At 41.8% G+C, this 18,096-nt stretch overlaps 1 protein-coding gene across 26 annotated transcripts in view; it reads right to left on the reverse strand.

Moving 5' to 3' along the window:
* The window catches only part of ptprdb (protein tyrosine phosphatase receptor type Db), a 159,523-nt gene that overhangs the window by 63,205 nt on the left and 78,222 nt on the right, over nt 1–18,096 (reverse strand). For all 26 annotated transcript variants that reach the window (XM_026170790.1, XM_026170809.1, XM_026170799.1 and 23 more), the window contains one exon: nt 1,841–1,987. In XM_026170790.1, the coding sequence (XP_026026575.1) occupies nt 1,841–1,922 (82 nt within the window). In that variant the 5' untranslated portion in view covers nt 1,923–1,987. The remainder of the gene's footprint in view (nt 1–1,840; nt 1,988–18,096) is intronic.

Genomic DNA, 18,096 nt, shown 5'->3' on the forward strand with positions numbered 1-18,096 from the left:
CAACTCAGACCGGAGCATTTCATCATCTCTGCTATAAGATCCTCATTGCTAATTGTCAACCTGAATAGTCAGACCTGGCCATGTCTCTCTCTCAAAAAGTCTGGATATGTTTCCAAGCACATCAACTCAACATGACGTTTTTGGTTTCCAAAATCTCCAGAGCCACGTTTGTCCCTCTCAGCAGCTCCCGGCGGTCTGTCAATCTATACAGTCTCCAGTTATTTAAAAAAGTGTTCTATTCTATTCTGTTCTATTTATTATCAGAGAAAGCTGCTTTAATTTTTTTTCATTGGCACAAATAGATAGAACTGACCTTCCTCCATATCACAAATATTCCGTTTTGTTGATAATGAAAAAAATCACAACACTGAAATGTAGCTTTTTTGTTGATTTTAATTCTTTACACTTATTAATAATGTTGGTAGGACACGTAGGACACATGTTCTTCATGAGATCAAAAATGTGTCTCAATACAGATTTTTGTACAGATTTGATCTTGTAAATTAATTCAGTTAAACAAGCTAAGCTTAAACTATTGGTAAACTAGCTTATGCTTAAGAAAACGAATCACCAACTATCTTGTAATCATTAGAGCACAAATAAAAAAAAAAATCAAAATTTTAAAATTCCAAAATGGACTATTAATAAACTAATTGTCTTTCAGTTTTAATTTAGCCAGTGGTTACACATATTAAGCATTTTGATGACATCAACTTAGGCTGTGGGAAAATCCATCCTTTCATAAACAAACAAACAAAAAATACATAAATAAATGAATAAATTCTTTTTTTGTTCAGTAACATTAAAAGTAACGATTTGCAGTAATTGCAGCTATAGTTTCGTCCAGGATGTGACTATACCCAGTATGCTAATGTGCATGTAAATTTCCTTGACAAATATATCGGATGAGGATTGGATGATGTGATGAGCCACAGGGATCACACATGGATACACACACACACACACACACACACACACATGCACATGGTATAATCACAATTACACAAGCAGTAGGGAAATTATCTGATTTGCCATATGTGGTCTGTCTATCCATGCCAAGTAATACTGGGATGGACAAAAACATCTGGCCTTGTATCAAACCTGCTACCAAACATACACTCATGCACAGATGTATAAACTCACACAAACACACACACATATAGTAGGGATGTGATATCTGGAATAGTGGTCTATGAAACACAAACTGCTACAGTGGGGCAAAAAAGTATTTAGTCAGCCACCAATTGTGCAAGTTCCCCCACTTAAAATGATGACAGAGGTCAGTAATTTGCACCAGAGGTACACTTCAACTGTGAGAGACAGAATGTGAAAAAAAAATCCATGAATTCACATGGTAGGATTTGTAAAGAATTTGTAAACAATCGGTGGCTGACTAAATACTTTTTTGCCCCACTGTATATATAACATATAATATATACAATTAGCTTTAGCAATGAAGCAATGAATCACAATGTACAATAAATTACAGCAACAGTTTATAAAAAAGCATTTTATTATATTTTTTACACCTTACATACTTTGGAGGTTTGTTTTCATGTGCATCTTGAAGAACTTCATGTAATCTCAGAGTAGCTAAATGTTAATGAGATCAGGGCTCTGTTGAGTCCATGGCATCTACTGCAGATCTGTTTGTTCTGCTTTCATGACTCTGGCTGTTTGTTTGGTTTGATTTCATCAGAATAAACCAAATTAAATTCAGACTCCTCAATGTACACAAATCCAAACATATAAAGGTCACAAACCTCTGCACAATATTATATATGTGCATGTGTGCGTGTGTGGCTGTGTCTGCACTAGTGCAGAGTGTGAAAGCACTCACTGTCAGCATCAGCGAGGAAGAGGAAGCTGAGGAGGAGCAGGCCTGGACAGGAGTGCATCATGGGATATGTCGACACATGCATGCTGTATCAGCCGTGAGCTCACTGCCTCACTGTACAACAGGACAATAGAAACAGGCTCTCACAACCTAGGGAGGGAATCAGGGAGTCAGAGAAAGAAAGAAAAGGAAACACAGTTATTAGTCCACTTTTTAGAGAATTTCAGACATTATATCAACTGTGGCTACACACACACACACACACACACACACACACACGGGCACACACAGACTTGAAGTGTGTGAGTTCCCTCTGGGCCTCACACTCCAGTTATGCAGCTGCCTCTCCCCTTCTCGCTTCATTAAGACCATACACTCATTGCCAGAGGTGTGTTTTGATGTGTGTGCACTTGTGTGTGTGTTTGAGAGAGAGAGAGTTGACTAAGTAGCTGATGAATTTCAACTTATGGCAAACATTTGGCATTAAAAAAAATCAGCAACTTCTGAAGTTCAGTTATGCTTTTCTTTCTTTCTTTTTTTTCCAATCTGCCAAGCAAGCAATGGTCTGAGTTTTTCTGCTTTATTTTTTTTGCCCATTATATAATCTACAAAGCTTTTAAGTACTACAAAGTACTTCAGTAATGGATTTCTTCCAAATGTGCGTCATATCGTCATGATTTCAAATTGATAAAAAAGGAATGACTGGCTTTAAGATGGAGGGGTGGAAGGCTAGAGCAAGGGATTGATGGATGATGGGCAGATTAAAGTGGGAGGAGACTGACTAGTTTTATCTGCTGGCTATGTTGCACAGTGTTGGATCAACATACAGCTCAATGTCTCTATCCCTTCATCTTAAGCCTCCTTCCTTCCTTACACTCTGTCAGGTCCTTTCCTGCTTTTAAAGTCTTTACTCTCCAAAACGTTCCCTCGTCACTTCCTCATATCCTTTCTCTTTAACTTACGTTCCTTCCCTTTTCCTGTCATTTGTTGTTACTCTCTCCATTGCATCATTCTTTCTCCTTTCCATCAGTCAATTTTTTTTGTATTATTCCTAACTCTCTGTCCCTCTAACTGTCTGTCTGTCTGTCTTTGTGCCATCTGCAGTGCCTGGTGTGAGTGTTTGGCATTAGAAGAGACAGGCGTCAGTCTGTGTGTCAGAAATCTCACAGCTCAAATCACATGACACAATGAGACATGGCAGATCACTGCTGCTGTCCAGAAGCTGACAGTGTTGAATGAGAGACACTGAAAGTGAGCAGAGGCAGGAGAGGGATGCGTCTGGGCCTATGCTGTAACGTACATGCGAGCATATGCGCGGGTTCATGCTCATGCTGCTTTACGTGAATTCCTGTGTTCGCTAACTCTGACTCCAAGTACCTGTAACTGAACTGTTTCTGTGTGTGCATCTACATATGCATCTGTGCGTGCCTGCAGCTGTGTCACTGAGAGGGTATGTGCATGTGTTTGTGTGCCTTCCAAAACTGGACAGATTCATCAGCGACGGCAGCAGTCTTAATCCCCTCCACTCGTGAACAAGCCATCTGATTAAAAAAAGACAAGGGGGGTGGGGTGGAAGAACACTGGAACCCAGAGCTCTTTGCATCCCTGCAGCTAAGGCAGCAAACAACTAAAACCCTCGCTGGATTTTCCACTTGGTTAGGTTTGGAACAATTGCTTTGGGATAACCTAGATCTCTCCGTGCACAAATTAAGTCCTGCACTGATTTACACTACTCTAGTACAGTATGGCCAGGCACAATACTTATTGTGTTTCTTGAGGATCTACCCAAAAGAAAAACACGTTTTTTTTGTGTGTGTTCTTACTAACTAATTCACAAGTTATTTTGTTATTAGCTGTAAAAACTGCTCTCAATTACACAAACTCTACTTATTGTACTAACTACAGGGTGACTGCTATTGTCATTCTAAATGCATACTCATAACAGACAGAGCATTCTTCACAGAGCATTCATATGCACATTTGTGTAATTAAGTCTAATTTGCAGAAAATTCAATATTGGTAAGAATGGATCTTTTTTTTTATGTGTGTGTGTGTGCTGTGTATGCCCACTAATCACTGCAGCTTATTCACTGTCACTGGAAAAGCCTGCATTATTTAGTAACTCACTTCACAGCGTGTCACGTTAATTAAAGAGCTAACTCAGGGTGGTTTAGGGGATGGCAGTGATGGAGGTAGTGATAAATAAAAAGATATGAGAAAAGGTGTGTGGAGAGAGGAGAAATATAATAACGTGTAATGGAAAAAAGACTAAAAGAAGCCCAAAATACAAACTTACACACACAAACGGACAATCACACACACACAGCCAGGTAGTCACCAGATTGTCATCTGCTGGCTGTTGTTGCTAGTATTACTGACGGCCTAACAGAAAGCCTCCCTCTATGCCCGAGCTTCTGCTGCTGCTGTAGATCACAGTCGGCCCTAAGCCATTCACTTACATTAGTCCCTATCACTCAATTATACACTGTCTGTCTGCCTGGGCCTGCAGCTATCTGTTACACTTATCGCTGGAATAGCTTCTGGCAGAACAAAGACTAACTGAAGAGTGGGAGACCAGCTTATGCTTCTACGTCCGGGACAGACAGACGGACGTAGAAAAGTGAACAGGATTAGAAAATATGTCCGGAGCCTTGTTTCAGTAATAATAATAATAATAATAATAATAATAATGATCAAGAAAACATAGAAAAAAACAAGGTTAAATTCATTTAAGTGCTATTTATAGTATTTATTTTAATCTATTGCATTCTTCCAGTTGTTACAGTCAATTTAGAACAGAAACAATTCATTAAGAGATCAAAAGTTGAGAGCTGAGGAAGTACAAGTCAAAAGGAAAAAAAAAACAAATTAAAAGAAAGTGAAAATCTGATCCAAAAACGGAAAGAAAAGGAAAAGAAAGTGTGGGCGGATGATGAGAGAGAGGAGGGGAGACTACAAAGCGAGAGCCTAGTACAGCTGGAAGGGATGTTGAGAAAGATAGAGACAAAGACAAAAGACAGATCCTAAAAAGCATAGCTTAAGGCAAACCGTGTGCCATGGAAGAGAACACTGAGAATCCTAATTTGATTTGATATTCCAAAAGCTGAGCCACCAAATGCAATTAGACATACTAATTAACTTATTCTATTTGCCCTGTTGAAATGGTGGCAGACTGACAGAAATGTCAATGAAGAGACAATTTGTGTTTGTTGCATCATAGCGCCGCACGAGAAAAAACAAGATAAGCTAAGTGGCAACAACAAGGTTTTTGTTGCACTCCTCAGCAGCGAGCTCAAGTTTTCTCAAAGACCATATTTTGATTATCTCGGGCCGCTTTCACACGTGCAGCAAGTTTTATGGATCAGCTCATACGAACTCTGGAGTGAAAGCTGTCAGCTCATCTCTGGTGCTGTTATTTTATGAAGAAAGTCATCTTACAAATGACCTGTATGAGATCATTTAGTAACCACGGTAACACCTGGTGGTTCCTTGAAAGCACTCGTGTGGCAAAACTGGCTTTTTTTCTTCTTCTCAAGATGACTAACTTAATTCCTAAAGGACTTCAATTCTCAGCTTTTCCTCCTTCTCGGTGTAGGTGGTTTTGACGGCAACATGTCGTTTGATTATTTAACAGCTCCTTAAACTAATACCACGGCTTAACGGCGAAGTTGAAGATGCTGCCTTGTCACTAACACACGATCTGAAAGCACTCACTGACGTAACGGATAGATAACAAGCAGTATACGATAAGAAAAAGAAGAAAAAGGAGCAAATTGTCAAACTGTCTCCTAACACAACAAAGAAAACACAGCTGGATATGGCTTGAAGGGAGAGTGTTTGTTTGATGTATATGACTACTGAGCATGTGCGTGCACATAAACTCATACACATGCTGATTACCAGTTATCCATCATCTTCCCAAGTGTACACAAACAAACTCAAACAGACTCCAGAAGTAAGCCCTCAGCATTTATTTAAGAGAAATTATGATCTTTAAAGGCACAAAACTTAACGTTGCGCTGGCACATTTTAATTGCCTCTGCAGAGGATAACTCACCCACCTTTGAGCGTTCAAGAGCAGCCGCTGTATGCAGGTAGATACATCATATGCCCATGTGTTATTATTTGTCAGTGTGAGAAAAACACAAGACAAGAGACACAGAGAAAGTGCTCTGCCGAGCCACCTCGCTGGCCTTTTCAAAAGTGACTCAGAGGGTGGTATCGTGTGGGCGCTGAGACGCACGTAAACTGTATACATCAGCTGCATATCCCAAAGATTCAAATGCTTATATTCAATTATTGTTTTTCATTACTGATGACATTTTCAAAAAATTAAGGCCATCTGTGCCTCAACTTTTTTCAATGTTTTCCACATTAGCCATGCATGACAGATCAAAAACCACATACATTTGTGAACTTGCTGCACCTCTTGCACCAACATTTTAAACCTGTAAATCCAAATTGGAGCAATACACTTGAAACTTGACTGCTGCGTGACTTATTGACCTCACCGAGTACAATGACGGAGAAGTGAAGAGCAATAGATTTTAGATGATGAATTGAAATCACATGTATTTGTGATATTAATCTCCACATTTTCAAAATAAGCAAGCTTTACATCTCCATTTGTTTAAGAGGACATATGATTTACTTGCTCTTAAAGTTAAAAAGAGACGCCCCAATTTCCTCAGTTCACACCATAACACACGTCAAGCACTTTAATGTGAGTGCAATGTGGAACAGTGAGCTGCTGCACATATAGCTATATATAGCTATGAGAACAAATGACCAAATACCAGTTTTCACTGGGAAATGGAGCCCCCCAAAACTCTGAAAAGTCATTTGAGCTGGCTTTCAGGACACTGGCAGCAACAAGAAATCAATAAGACAAACTGAGAGGGGAGGAAGAGAAAATGTGATTGATTGAGATGAGGATTTAGGCTATCTGGCTGTACTCAATTTATCACTTCCCCCGGTTCACCAAACACTCTGTCCTCCTCCCCTCACGACATGCCTCTTATCCTTTCTTTCTGCCTCCCTTTATATCTTTCTTCAGCCTGGCTGCTTCTCTCTCTGCCTCCCCTTTTCGTTTTTTCTCTCTCCCTTCGCTACCCCGAACTTTCATCCAATCCCAAACTCTCAAGCAAACTATCATTTTCTTTTTTGCCTTTGTAAGATGGTTTCACCAACATCTTACCTCTCTTAAGGAGCACTGCAATGTCAATCAAGTGTCTTATCAGGTGATAACAGGGGATTTTGGATTTTCTTGAATAAAAATAAGAGCAAATTTCATACTCAAAGAGGCAAAGAGTACCTATTTCAGATTGCGAGACGGGCTTCTATTTCATTTCAGAACACATTTTTATTTTAATTTGCAGACATTACCCATTTTTCCTTCCTCCTCAGTTCTGTTTCCTTGATGTTAGAATAAAAGCTTTTGAGTTGGTTCTCCCTTTTCAGCAGCTCCTTGCGTGAAAGCAGTCTGTTCTTAACACCTGAAAGATGAAAATCCATACTGCTGTGACATTGCTGAATAATGTGGAAACCTCGAGAATGGCAAACTTCACAAGCCTGACTGGCTCAATACTGTTTAATAGCCATTTATGTATTATGGTAAACACTGTTATCACTGATGTAACAGATGACAACTCAAAGACAACATGGTTGCAATTATTTATTTCAGTCGCTCTGAAGCTGATGAATAGTTTGTTTCTATTTTTTTTTTGGGCCTCGGCACAATAATACATCCCACTAGCTTCACCGACTGCCTGTGGACTGTTGCCTTCAGGCAGGCGATTTGATTGCTTTAATAGCCGTTAGAGTGCTGAGCCAAAGCGAGTGCTTTTCTGATTGTCAGTCTCACAAAAACTGCAACTATTGCTCTCCACCGCTGACCATTTATGGCACCTCTTTCTGACAGACCAAAATACCCCGGACTGCATACAGTCTATTAGCAGGCAAGATAGTGTCATCATTTAGCCAGTGGGTGGTTCCAGTTTTCCCATTATGATTATACATTTCACCAAATAACAGGGAGGAAAAAAAGGGTGGGAAACTGTGCACTAAGCAGACTGCTGAATATGGCCAGTTCACTGGTTAAGCCAGCTGTGACTAACAGACCCACTCTTGAGTTTCTATTGGACCATCTCTGGCAGCCACCCATGATATCGAGAGAGCAAGAGGGAAAGAGAAGTAGACAGAGAGGAGTGGAGTGAAGTTGAGTGGATTAGCAAGAGGTGGGGGGATGACAACATGTAATTACCTATTTATCCAGCCTTTAGTGGAAGCCTCATCGAAGGCTAATTGAGCGGTGCATTAGTAAGAGGGCTGTAAAGATAGCAGCAGGGAGGGATGGAGGGAGGAACTGGGAAGAAGATGAGAGATGAGCACCAGCTGAGGGCCATGAAGGTTAAAGAGAGGGATTTCAGTGGCACACAAACCAAGAGCTGGAAAGAGACAGAGAAAGTACAGCAATGCGGTTACTTCGCTGTGGTAATTTTATGTCTGTGCCCGTGTAACTGGAGCTCAGATGCCTTATTTTAAGTAGCGGCAACACAGTGGAAACATTTTCAGCCATGTTTTACACGTATCCTGTTTTCATTAAATGTCTTTTTTTTTTTTAAAAAGCGCAGCAGGAGCTGTAAAAAAGAAAAAATCTTGTGATTTAAAATTCACATTAGAGCAGAAACTATAAGCCAATTAACTCATTAATCAACCGAAAGAACTGGCAACGTCCCAGCAATGTAGCAACTTACCAGGGCACTGCACCACCGTCACCTCGGTTATAGTGTAAACTGCACACACCATCTCTGAATTACACCACTTCTCATTTTCTCAATCAAGTCTGGTAAACAACAACAAAATTGTGCCGCAGTGTACTGGACAGTGATAAATCTGCAATGAGCCTCAGAAACAGTAGAAACAGCACTCGTGTACAGTACTTCAAAATCTAGTTATGTCATATTTTTCGTATTCTCGTGCTTCCAAGTGTGCTTCCTCCGGCGGCATTCACTGTACAGCGGAAAGCCTTTATCGCTGGAGGTAAAGTGTCACATCAGAGGCAGTCATCTCTGTAATGTGTTTTAGTATATGGATGGACGGAGAGAGGATAGATCTATGGATTGATGGGCCCGCAGTATGGTTATGGTGTGACTGCTGCTGCAGCCCTGTGACATGCTACACATGTCTAGCAGAACTGGATACACATCAGGGGGAACATGAGCGCTAACACAGGCACACATCCACAAACACACATACAAATATCTATCTAGCTGCCAGGGTGACCTCTAAAAGCAGGAATATGGCAGTAATAATTTACAGCCCTTTGAACGGCTCTCACATCAAATAAAATATGGATTTCCTCCAGAAGCGGGCTAACCCTTATGTAACTGGACCTGTTATCTACAGCTATAACCTATCTCCCAAATCCTCTTCTTTTATATACTATCTAACCTGGGTGCTCAATAGGTTCATCAACCTGAGAGCTCACTCAGCGCAGTCCTTTGCATTCTGCTCACTTTCCCTGAGAGTCCACTGAATGCACTTACAGTACCTGTGGTCTCAAAACATGCAACCATTCACAGAAACAGCCACTCACATGTCCAGTGGTGCTCAACAACTGAGCGAACCTCCTGTTTTCTTTTGACACTGAGGAGGACGAGGCGGCGGCAGTGGAACCACGCAGCAGCTCATAAACTCTACTTCACACATTCACTGAATTCCACGGTGCACCACAAGTCAAGAGATGGCCTTCCTATTGTGAGAGAAAACCACTTTCTTCGTCAATGAGAGGAGTGACTGCTGACTAGATAAAAGCGAGCTCCATTTGAAAGTAAAAAGTCATGCTTTTTCCACGCTTCCCTCCGGCTGATTTCATGCAAAGTGGGCAAATTAAATCAATCTAATCTCTCCTTTTCAACTATTCATCTGTACAAGCTCAGGGAAAACTTTGAAGAAGGCTGAAACCTACTGATTACTGGAAAAACACAGACACACAAATATTCCTAGCAACAACGAAACAGAGACAAAGGGGATTTTAAAAAGTCGTAAAGAGTAACTACCCTCAAGGTTAAAGGGAGTCCAAAAATACATTTCTAGATCAATCTTCTCCAATGTCATGTTACAACGTCTGAACGAGAAGGATGGGGTTACCAAAGCTTTTTTCCTCAGATTGATTTTGGCTAGCAGAGTAGTGGGAGTACATGGGTACGACTCAAAATAACATGCAGGGAAAAGCAACGATGTGAACACCATGCGTGGATTTTTAAATGTGTTTTTTTAGCACGTGGCAGCATCTTGAAGGATTCTTTCCAACTATATAATCAACCATAACTATTATAATTAGGAAGGAAACGTGCCAGAATCTTGATTATGTCTTGCATATGCTGCTGCCAATTTAAAGAAGGTAAAGAAGAGCAGAAAGACCAAGTTGTACACATGCAAAATTGCTTAATGAGGTGTATGTATAAACTGAGAAATAAGAAATAGCTTTGCTTCGAGCTGTGACACATGCAACATCACACACTTGTCACATGTGCCAGTTCCATTGGTTTTCTGCAGGAAAATTCAAACATGCTGGGTAACTTTCCAAAACACAAGCTGCTGAGACTACAGTTTACACAAAACCTCATATTTTCCATTGGTGGTTACTTTATATGGATATGAAGTTACATAGTTTGAAAGGACAGAGGTCTGACAAATGGAGAGATGGGAGAGCAAAAAAAGACAGGAGAAAGAAGATCTGATCGCTACGAGTTAAAAAGAAAGACAGGAGAGCGAGACAGAGAGAGAGAGAGAGCCTGGCTATATATCCTTTGGCTCAATAATTAAGAGTGGGGACAATAAATATGTAATGGGGACTTTTTCCACCAAGTGCGGCTGCCTCTCCTTCTTGGAGATGGGACCGCGGGGAGACAAGCCTGGGAAGAGCAACTAAGCACATTGGCCATTAAAAATGGATGCAAGGAACCCTGACTGGCCCTGTCGACCAACCACCCTGAATGTTGTGATGAGAGTTGCCGTGGTTACAGGGTTCCCAAATGGTCCTTGGTTGTCAGGGTGAATCAAATCAGACATCACAGCACCTCCGCCCTTCGTTGGGCTGCTGCCGCTGGGGGCACCGCAACACAATGATGTCACCAAGGAAGGAAGTTTGGACCTGCAGTGTGTATGTGTGTGTGTGGTTTGAAGAGCAAGAAATCCAAGAGGCAGAGAGATTAACATGATTTCCCAACCAGCCCTTAAAAAGTTCTGCTTGTTAGTATCAGTGCTCCATTTGTCTCAACTGGATCCAGGGTTTTATATAACAGCAGGCTTGCTTGTTTGAGTTCCTAGAGTAAGATGAATACAGTGGAGTGTTAAACAGATAAGGATCTTATTGCGCCATGACTTCAAAATATGACTTGCGTCCCAGATCTATCGGTGATGCATGTTTATCCAAACTCATTGAGACTTTTCAGAGAAAGAAAAGAATATTTTGTTTTAGAGAGAGCGACAGGAGAGAGGGAGCAGTGGTGGAACTCGGAGACTTTCCTAAAAGAACTAGGAGGTTTGCTTATTGGCTTTCTGGTGGACATTTTGAGAAGATTGAAACCGCCCTCATATCTGACCATTAAATATGAAGTAACACCCAGTGGCCAGTTAGCTTAGCAATACGACTGGATGGAGGGGAAGAAGAAGGAGGGGCCTTAAGGGTGCTGTTAGCTCGATTTTGTTATCTTTCTTCAGAGACAGGTGAACTGTTTACTGTTGTTTTCACCTTTAGCGATAAACTAGCTTATCATGGGAGTCATAGTGAGCAGTAATAAAGTGCTTGAGTGTATTAATTAACATCACCTTTTACATACAGACTGACTGTGTTGTTCCACAAAGCAGGAAATCTGCATCCATGATGCACCCATAAAACAAGCAGCATCACTAAAAAAAAAATCTGTATGATGTAGCATAAGCAAAAATACTCAAGTAAAGGTCCTCAAAACTGTGCACACATCTATACAACATTAGAAAAAAATGTACTTAGATACTTTTAACAATTGTTTTGGAGGCAAAATTAGAAAAGGACATGCAGAGGGTTGGTGTGACAGAGGAGGATGCTGGGGATAAGAATACAGGGAGGAAGATGAGCTGCTGTAGTGACCCCTAAATGGAGCAGCTGAAAAAAGAATAAGATACTACTGCTTGTATGTGAGAGTGGATAAAAACTGCAAGATGTGAGCACAAACAAGACCAAGAATCTATGATGCGTGTGATGCTGTGCACGTATAAAATGTGGAGAATATATGCATGTGCTTCCTTCTGTGTGTTTATGTGTGTGTGAGTGTTGGCCTGTGAGGAGAAAAGACCTGTAAGGTGGTGTACACTTTATAATGGCTAGTGACAGCAGTGCAGAGGTTGTCTTACAGCAGAGGAGACTAGGCACCATGAAGAGAATACTGCAGGTGCACAGATATGTGACCTGCAGTGCTTTCTCACAGGCATTAACACAGCAATATTCTTGGTTGTTTGGTGATAACGATGAAGGCAGCAATGGAAAATCTTGCATGTTGCAATCTTGCAGCTTCAGGCTTGTTAAATGGACCCTAACACCTCCACATGCTAGGGAAAGATGAATGTGAAAAGCCTGCTGTCTGTCAAGGCATGTCCTAGTTTCTATGAGCCATTGATGCTCAGAGTGACATACAACTGGAGAGGATTCAGAAGTCAGGGGTCAGGGAGAAAGCATTTGGCTGAATGAAACGAACACTCACAGAGTAAACATGTACAGTACATACTCTCTACTATATAAACTGTAAAACAAAACCTTTGCTTGTGATTGCTGGAGACACGCATCACTCGATGAATTAATTGCAGGGTTGGTTTACCTAAAACAGGGCTCATGGGGAATGCTGTTCAAATGCTGAATCTGAGAGCACAATAATCTGACACTGAGTGCTTTTTTTTATTGCTAGCACTAGTTTTTCAGGGCTAGAGCTGAAAGAAAACCCCATATATGTATAATATTTTATGCTGCTGAATGTTGTACCATAAGTTAAGGGAGCAAGCTGTCTGATGTGACGGTTATATAAAGTTGTCGTCAGAAGATGTTGTAGAACCTTCAGCACTGCTTATTAAAAGATTTTGTACACTTTGGTTCCATATGAGCACAAAGCAGGTAGAAGTACATACTTGAGCACATATTGCTCCTTTCACAATGTGGTTATAAACTACACACATCCAATGCATTCAATCTCAACTAACTCTTCTTATTCAAATGTGAACTACAAATCACAAATTGAGGGTACAGAAGTTTTCCAAATATAGACTACTTGGCATTGGACCGACAGCATAATCAAGGTTTATTACAGAATGTTTTGTTTCCATATAAAATCAATGTTGTCCTTAAGATTCAAAGAGGAAGAGCTTCCCTCTAGAACAACGAGCATTCTGCACTGATTTCTGCCTAATGCGCTGGAGGGAAATCACTTTGAAATAGTCACTGATACCAAATTTCTCTACTGCTTAGATTGGTTGTGAAATTTCGAGTCCACACACAGAGCATAGACTGCAAGACTTTAAGGTGTTTTCCTTGAAAGGCTTTTCTTTAGAAGAAATCCTGTTTCTTGTGCACTGGCTTCTTCCACTACAGTCCACCTTCATAAACACCCAGCTCATCTCATCTCCTTCTTTTCACCCTCCTTGAAAAGTCTACAGTGAAAAAATGAATCTCATATAACACAACGCAAACTGGCACTGGATAAACACCAACGTATAGAAAACAATAACAACAACGCTCATATAATCATAAAGAGGCATAATGATCTAATCTGTCATTTCCTCAAAGGCTGATAGGCTCATACATCAGCACGTGAAAAGTAATTCATCACGGGGCAGCGGCAGATTATGGCAGTGTGCTGATGGATAGGAGCTGTGGATGGAGAGGATGGCTGAGTTGCCCTTGTCGAAGTTATGAAAAGGAGAGGTACGGGCGGAGGGGGGATAGGATGCAACGAGACCTAAATGTGTTCTGAACAGACTCATTTGTCACGCGTTGCCATCGAGGGACGTCACGGCAGTCAACAGCTTCTGCACCTATACAGTAGTAACTGTGTGCGAGAGGGTCATCTAATGCTCTGCTACATATGTGACACTGTGCAAGTGCACTTAATTACTACACTGACTGATCACCGGGGAATAAATTTTGCCCTTAACAAAGAAAAACACAATGCTTTATGTGATCTGCGAAATGTGCGCACGTATGTGCATAAGCATCCATTCAGCGATATGTGTTGTGGAATCCAAAGCATTTGACCCCAATCTCTGTTTCTGCATTATTTATAGTCTGAAGCCAGCTTCCCTTTGTTTGTTTTTCAAAGCTTGTATAAGGAGCTGAAGTGGTGGAAGAAAGTGAGGAAAAGGGAGGTGAGATGACAGTGAAATATTGCAGAAAGCAGCACTTTTCGGGTAAATCTGTTCTCTGAGTAAACACAAGAAATCACATCAAAAATATTCCTGCTAATTGATCACTTTGGACTTTCCTATAGTTTCCCAAAGGGATTTAAACAGTTCAGACCATATAGTTACTGCAGCCTTGCTGCAGAATGGGATTTAGGAGAGTTGTCGTCACAAACTGCACCAATGTACACTTGAAAATCCCTTTTCCCTTTATATCTGACACACACACACACACACACACACACACACACACACACACACACACACACACACACACACACGTACAAACACTAGAGTTCCCTTCCCTGGGCCTAGCCGGCAGGGCAACAGTGTGCATCCACAGAGACCTGCTGGGCCAAATCAATAGCAGCCAGCAGCCTTCCACAATGAGCGCCACCATTTTACTGGCTGCCACCCAGGGCAGCAGAGAGGCAGCTAAATTGTCTGTGAGGAGAGTAGAACGGCATAGCTAGGCTGCTTAAAATGAGCACACGTCACAACAGGAAAACAAAACAAAAAAAAGAAAAGAAAATATCTCTGTGATGCAGTGTGTGTCTGTGTTAGGCAGCCAATTTGAGCAAGCTTAATGTATGCTGCTTGTGCAGATGGAGTTGTGTGCGCATGGGCGGGGAAGCCCATTTGGGGTAAGCAAGCTTATCATAACTCGCTCGCTTGTATGTGAGCATGTGTGAGAATGACAGAGTGCGTTTTGCCCGAGTGAGTTGATGACAATACAGAGGTTTCTAGTTCTAATCAAAGAGGGATGTAGTTTTACAATTGTCTTTTGGATGATCGCTCTCTTTCATATCATCTAGCCAAAAAAGCATGCCTACAAACACCGCATACCCATGCACACACTTTATCTGTTATTATGTCTCTGTTTTTACACACAAACACACACACTCACCCCTGGCATGGCAGACTGGTTTCTAATCGGTGAATCAGCATATCAGCCAAGAAATGTCAGATTATATTATAATCCCGCGTTTTAGTGCCTTTAACTCCATACACATATATATTTGCGTGTGTGTTTGTGCCATAGTTTTTACACTGGCCTATTATGTCTGCCTTTCTGTGAAAAGGGAGGCAACACAGATGCCGACACAGAGACTCGCACACACTTGGACATGCACACACCCGCTGGGGAGCACAGACAGTCTCAGGCTCAGGCGGTGACAGAGCTGTGCAGGAGGAAGGGGATCAATCTGTGACGTGACTGATTTCTGAAGTGTCCCTGTGTTGCTTTAAAAAAACCACACTGCTGAAACAACTGAAGACCAGTTGTGCAATTAACCTATGTGATGATCAGCAGCTGCTTGTAGATATATATAAATTATCTTATCCAATGCTTTGAGAGTTTGAGTATCAACACAAATAGATGGTATTCATATAGAGAGGTATGTTTCATAGCTTCTTATACACAAACGATTAAGAAAAACTCTGAATAAAACTGCTTCCCCATTCAACTTTGTGCTTTGTTCTATGGGTTGTTTCGTGCCCTTTTATGAACAATCTCAGGACGCTCACATTTCTCAGCATTAGGCTGGATACCTTGGTAAGCAGTCGAAACGCGCCTAAAAAAAAAATCACTCCATTGAAAAAAAAAATGCTCTACAGTTTATTGATGTTCGAGCCGAGACAGCGGCAGAGCCCCGTCTGTAACTCTAGAAGACAACCTTGTTATTTTCAATAAACCTATTACAGGAGCTTTTTATGAAAGGCCGCAGTAGGTTAGGTGTCTCTTTGCTTTGGCCGAGAGATTCAGAGTATGCACAGGGAAAATGATGCCAATCTGTACACCAAGGGATGTATTAAATGACCAGTCTAATTTAATATCGAGATATTGAGAAACCTGCTAAGGCACTTCCTGTGTCTAAAGGGCATCCAGGAATGGAGTAGTTGGGGATTGCTGAGTAGGTGGTTTGGGATACATTAGAGAGGAAAGGCAATGATTTCATAGCACATGTTTATAAGAAGAATGATGAGCACAGTATGCAAACCTTTTCTGTTGGTTCAGTGTTGAGCTAGAACAGTGGTTCTTAACCTGGGTTCGATCGAACCCTAGGGGTTCGGTGAGTCAGTCTCAGGGGTTCGGCAGAGCCTCCGCCGTGACATGCACGGCTCATTTTGTGCACCAGAAAAAACCATATGAATGTCTTGAATTTGAAAAAAAATCACATTTTATTTTTCACTAAAGAGGGGTTCAATGACTCCACATATGAAACTGGTGGGGTTCGGTACCTCCAACAAGGTTAAGAACCCCTGATCTACACTCAACAAAAATATAAACGCAACACCTTTGTTACTGCTCCCATTCCCCATGGGATGGACGTAGAGACCTAAAATTCATTCCAGATACACAATATAACCATCCCTCCCAAACAGTGGTCACAAATCAGTCCAAATGTGTGGTAGTGGGCACATCTGCTATATTGAGATAATCCATCCCACCTCACAGGTGTGCCACATCAGGATGCTGATCTGACATCATGAGTAGTGCACAGGTGTACCTCAGACTGCCCACAACAAAAGGCCACCCTGGAATGTGCAGTTTTGTCTCACAGCAAAATGCCACAGATGCCACAAGCAATGAGGGAGCGTGCAATTGGCATGCTGACAGCAGGAATGTCAACCAGATCTGTCGCCCGTGCATTGAATGTTCATTTCTCAACCATAAGCCGTCTCCACAGGCGTTTCAGAGAATATGGCAGCACATCCAACCGGCCTCACAACCGCAGACCTCATGTAACCACACCAGCCCAGGACCTCCACATCCAGCAGGTTCACCTCCAAGATCGTCTGAGACCAGCCACCCAGACAGCTGCTGGAACAATTGGTTTGCACAACCAAACAATTTCTGCACAAACTGTCAGAAACCGTCTCAGGGACGCTCAACTGCATGCCCGTCGTCCTCATCGGGGTCTTGACCTGACTCCAGCTCGTCGCCGTAACAGACTTGTGTGGGCAAATGCTCACATTCGATGGCGTCTGGCACGTTGGAGAGGTGTGCGCTTCACGGATGAATCATGGTTCACATTGTTCAGGGCAGATGGCAGCTGAGAATGTCCCAGTTCTTGCATGGCCAGCATACTCACCGGACATGTCACCCATTGAGCATGTTCGGGATGTGCTTGACCGACGTATACGACAGCGTGTACCAGTTCCCACGAATATCCAACAACCTCGCACAGCCATTGAAGTGGAGTGGACCAACATTCCACAGGCCACAATTGACAATCTGATAGACTCCATGCGACGATGTGTTGCACTGCATGAGGCAAATGGTGGTCACACCAGATACTGACCGGTTCTGGGTCCCCAGACCCCCAATAGCGCAAAAAACTGCACATTCCAGGGTGGCCTTTTGTTGTGGGCAGTCTGAGGTACACCTGTGCACTACTCATGATGTCAGATCAGCATCCTGATGTGGCACACCTGTGAGGTGGGATGGATTATCTCAATATAGCAGATGTGCCCACTACCACACATTTGGACTGATTTGTGACCACTGTTTGGGAGGGATGGTTATATTGTGTATCTGGAATGAATTTTAGGTCTCTACGTCCATCCCATGGGGAATGGGAGCAGTAACAAAGGTGTTGCGTTTATATTTTTGTTGAGCGTAGAATATATTTAGAGATAGCATCTCCTAATGTTGATATTGATATTAGTGTTATAGCTATTATATATATTTAAGGTATCACACGGCTAACTTTATGTTATCCAATAGACACTACATTTTGAAGACTTGTACATATGCTGTGTCATTCAGATAATCCAAGCCGTAACCTCTGAGGCTGAGAACTGACTTGGAAGTGCAAAAAACTGCA

Source organism: Astatotilapia calliptera, chromosome 6 (genome assembly GCF_900246225.1).
Source record: "Astatotilapia calliptera chromosome 6, fAstCal1.2, whole genome shotgun sequence".
In the NCBI taxonomy this organism is placed as follows: domain Eukaryota; kingdom Metazoa; phylum Chordata; class Actinopteri; order Cichliformes; family Cichlidae; genus Astatotilapia; species Astatotilapia calliptera.